The 3,546-nt window shown below is 33.2% G+C and overlaps 1 protein-coding gene across 1 annotated transcript in view; it reads right to left on the reverse strand.

Annotated features, from left to right (window-relative positions):
• Positions 1-3,546, reverse strand: part of LOC107595256 (protein BANP-like) — a 38,483-nt gene that overhangs the window by 33,589 nt on the left and 1,348 nt on the right. The window contains exons 2-6 of the mRNA XM_016285609.1: positions 2,635-2,716; positions 2,454-2,536; positions 2,155-2,354; positions 494-595; positions 38-325 (exon numbers count right to left, since the gene is read on the reverse strand). Of these exons, the coding sequence (XP_016141095.1) occupies positions 38-325; positions 494-595; positions 2,155-2,354; positions 2,454-2,536; positions 2,635-2,710 (749 nt within the window). The 5' untranslated portion in view covers positions 2,711-2,716. The remainder of the gene's footprint in view (positions 1-37; positions 326-493; positions 596-2,154; positions 2,355-2,453; positions 2,537-2,634; positions 2,717-3,546) is intronic.

Consider the following 3,546-nt stretch of genomic DNA (forward strand, 5'->3'; position numbering starts at 1 on the left):
TCCATCGACTGTTAAAAAGGGTCCTTTAAGTCCTCACAAAACTTCCTGTATTAACGATTTCATAAGGGATTTTTTTGCACAAATAAATGCATATGTGACTGTAATTATCACTGGGGAAATTTTAAGACAAAACACAATCCATTTGTGAATCTTACCCTCTGAGTTGAGAGTGATGAGCGTTACGTTGTTGGTATTCTGAGATAACGGCTGGCCGCTGTTGGACACCGAATCGCTCGTTTCAGAGCCGCTTTCCTGATCTTCCGGAACCTCTTCCTGGATGGGAACCTTCAGCACTATCGTCTTCTGCCTTCCTCGCCCAACAGTACTGCAACGAAAAAATAACATAAATTACACAAGAGCTGTTATGGAGAGCTTGTGCAACAGATCCAGAAATTGTCTCCTGCATATATCTGAATTGAGCATGCATACATTTGCACACACAGGAGACATTTTTATTTAATTTATGCACAAAAACACAATCTGCGGCACTCACTTGCTGAGCAGGTTCTCTAATGAGTCTGAGGCGTGTGGTGAAGTTTCCTCCCGCGTCTTCGGTCGGTCTCCACTCACTATAACGTTTGTCTGAGGAACAACACTGACAGCAAACACTCACTGTTACTGTCTGACACTGTCAAAACTTTATATCACTGCTGGTTCTCAACTGGTGGGAACAACACAAAAAAGGTCTGATCCAATAATATTACATAGTGATGCTCGATATATATATAGATACCATAGCCATTTTTTATGTATTTATTTTAATGAATTTATATGTATTTTTTTTTTATATTTAGATTACCTTAACAGTCATCCAACACTCAAAGTCAATCTCTACAAAAATATATAGATACCATAGCCATTTTTTATGTATTTATTTTAATGAATTTATATGTATTTTTTTTTATATATATTTAGATTACCTTAACAGTCATCCAACACTCAAAGTCAATCTCTACAAAAAATATATATAATAATTTAATAACACTGTTAAATGCCAATCTCAAAATGATGATTAGAATCTTACAATTCCTAAATTCATTTGCAGAATTTAAAATGATTTTAGCTTTTAGTGTTTCGGTTTTTATTTATTTAGACAAAATTGTTTTGAATTTTAATACCAGCCAGCTTTTGAGTATCCATCATAACATGAAAGAAATTTTCAGCTTTTTTATCAGTATCAGACAGAATTTTTATATATATATATATATATATATATATATATATAAATCATTAATAATAATAAATAAAATTACATAAAATGAACCTAATCACATAACTGTGTATAGTTAGGACACAAAAACTAAAATATGCTTATTACCTTCAATAAGTAGTAGAAAAATCTTTTGTTGCTGATATTAAAGGCATGTATTATGTAATTTTGCCATAAATTCATAGCATTTTCATTTGATGTGTGATTTTAACCACTAAAAACGGAAGGGTCCAAAAATTGAGACATTACTGAAAACTTTTCTAATTTGCCAAGACTATTTTGTCAACATTTTTAAAGAATCATTCGATTTCCGAGGAAAGTGTAATATTAATTTATATTTTAAGCCACCACAAAATTAAAAGAATGATTTGGGGGGGGGAAAAACATATTTAATCATAAATAAATAATGAATATTAAAAATATTGAATTAATGTTTATCAAAAAATATTTAAGCTCTTAATATTAATAAATGGACCCAATTAATATGATTAATTAAATTAATAATTAATATTAATTTAATAATGTTATATATATTATAATAATATTAAATATTAATATAATAATACATTTGGTTTATTTCTGCATGATAACCCATTTTTACAGTCTAGGTCCTGAATCAGATGAGAAGTACAGCTCAATAAAACGTGTGCTCTTGTTTTGAATGGTGTTGGTGACTCAAGGGAAGGTGATGTTAGTTGACAAGCATCTAAGAAGGTTTGCAGTCATGCAGATCTTCAAATATTCCCCAATAAAGATCAACTGAACATGATTTTCCACTTTTTCATTCACCATTAAGTGATTTCATCAGTATCTAAAATCAATCTCGAGATGTTGCCCTGTGTGGTCACAGGTTTGAATTAATGGTGAAACATCTTCAATAAATGAAAAAACAAGCCCAGGCGCTGTTGAATAAAACATCTGGGCATCATCTGTGGTCCACTTACCAGCGTACTTTATCACAAGTCTGAGTGGCTCCAAACGGGGAGCCTGACACCATGGGGACCTGGATGGTCGACTGGTTTTTCCCCATCGCTGTGTCCAGCTTCTCGACTAAACCTCGACAGGTGGCCTCAAGCACCTGCAGCTTGGCCTCCATGCTGTCCAGCCGCTGGCAGATAGCCTGACTGATGGACACCAGCATCGACTGAGAGAAACACAGAAACAAAACCTGATTATGGCAGACGTCCTCGCTGATACAAGCCAATTATATTCTGTACCAGATGAACTGATCAGCTCTAATAACCTTAATAGATGTTTCTTGGCTAATGTCCATCCTTGCTCGTTTCCTGCCTGGTGGATCAGCGTCTTCATTATTCTCCAGGACATCTAGTTTAAGGGGGGGGGGGAAGCACTGTAGAAAACCCCAAACACTACCAGCATGACCCATTAAACGGATGTGTTCATTGATTCAGAGGAGGACTCACCTGTTTGGTGTTCTTCATGATTCAAATCTGCCACTGCGATCTGGACTATCTCCACCAAATCTTGCTCTGCCATCATTCAAACCTGCGTTTCAGAAAGATGTCATTGATAAATAACTGGGGGCTTCTGGTGTAATATCAATATAATAACAGGGTTATTATAGTCAACTAAAACCAAAACCATAAAAAACATTTGCATTAATAATAATAATAATAATGCATTTTATTTATCATGGCCTTTTCTTCAATCCAATGCGCTGTTTCATTACTTGAAATAAAATAAACATTAAGTGAAATAAAAAATAAAACAAACTTATTTTATTTCTGGTAGTTGCCAAAGCAACCTTTTTTCATTTCATTTAAATAAATAAACCTAAACCTGAACTAAAAATTCATAAAAGCTATATAAACATTTATCTAAATAAATAAATGTGACAAAAACACACAACAAAATTACAAAAACTTCACTTAAAATTGAAATGAAATCAGAAAATACAAAAACAGAATTGCCTTCAAAAAATCTCATTAATATCTCAATAATACCAAATTAACACTGATATAATAAATATAAATAACACTCTATGAATTGTTTGCTAATTTGTTATTATTTTGGGAAGGATTAACAACTTTCATTTATTTCCTTCATTTTCATGGAAAGTGTTTTTAATATTTTAATATTTATATTATAAGTCACAACAAGGCAAATGTGTGATTTTTACATGCAGGCACCGTTGTGTCCTTGGCAAAAAATTCAAATTAAAAACCCGCCAAAAAGACCGCTGAGACCCCCGAAGGGGTGTTGTGGTACTGAAGGTGACCCTACACTTGTTTTGCCCATTATTGAAACACAAATAAAATGAATTGCAATTTTTTTGAAGAAACACTGGGGGGGGGGGGGGGTTAAAAAAAAATAAA

The sequence above is a fragment of the Sinocyclocheilus grahami genome, unplaced genomic scaffold (assembly GCF_001515645.1).
Source record: "Sinocyclocheilus grahami isolate Dianchi unplaced genomic scaffold, SAMN03320097.WGS_v1.1 scaffold199.1, whole genome shotgun sequence".
NCBI lineage: Eukaryota > Metazoa > Chordata > Actinopteri > Cypriniformes > Cyprinidae > Sinocyclocheilus > Sinocyclocheilus grahami.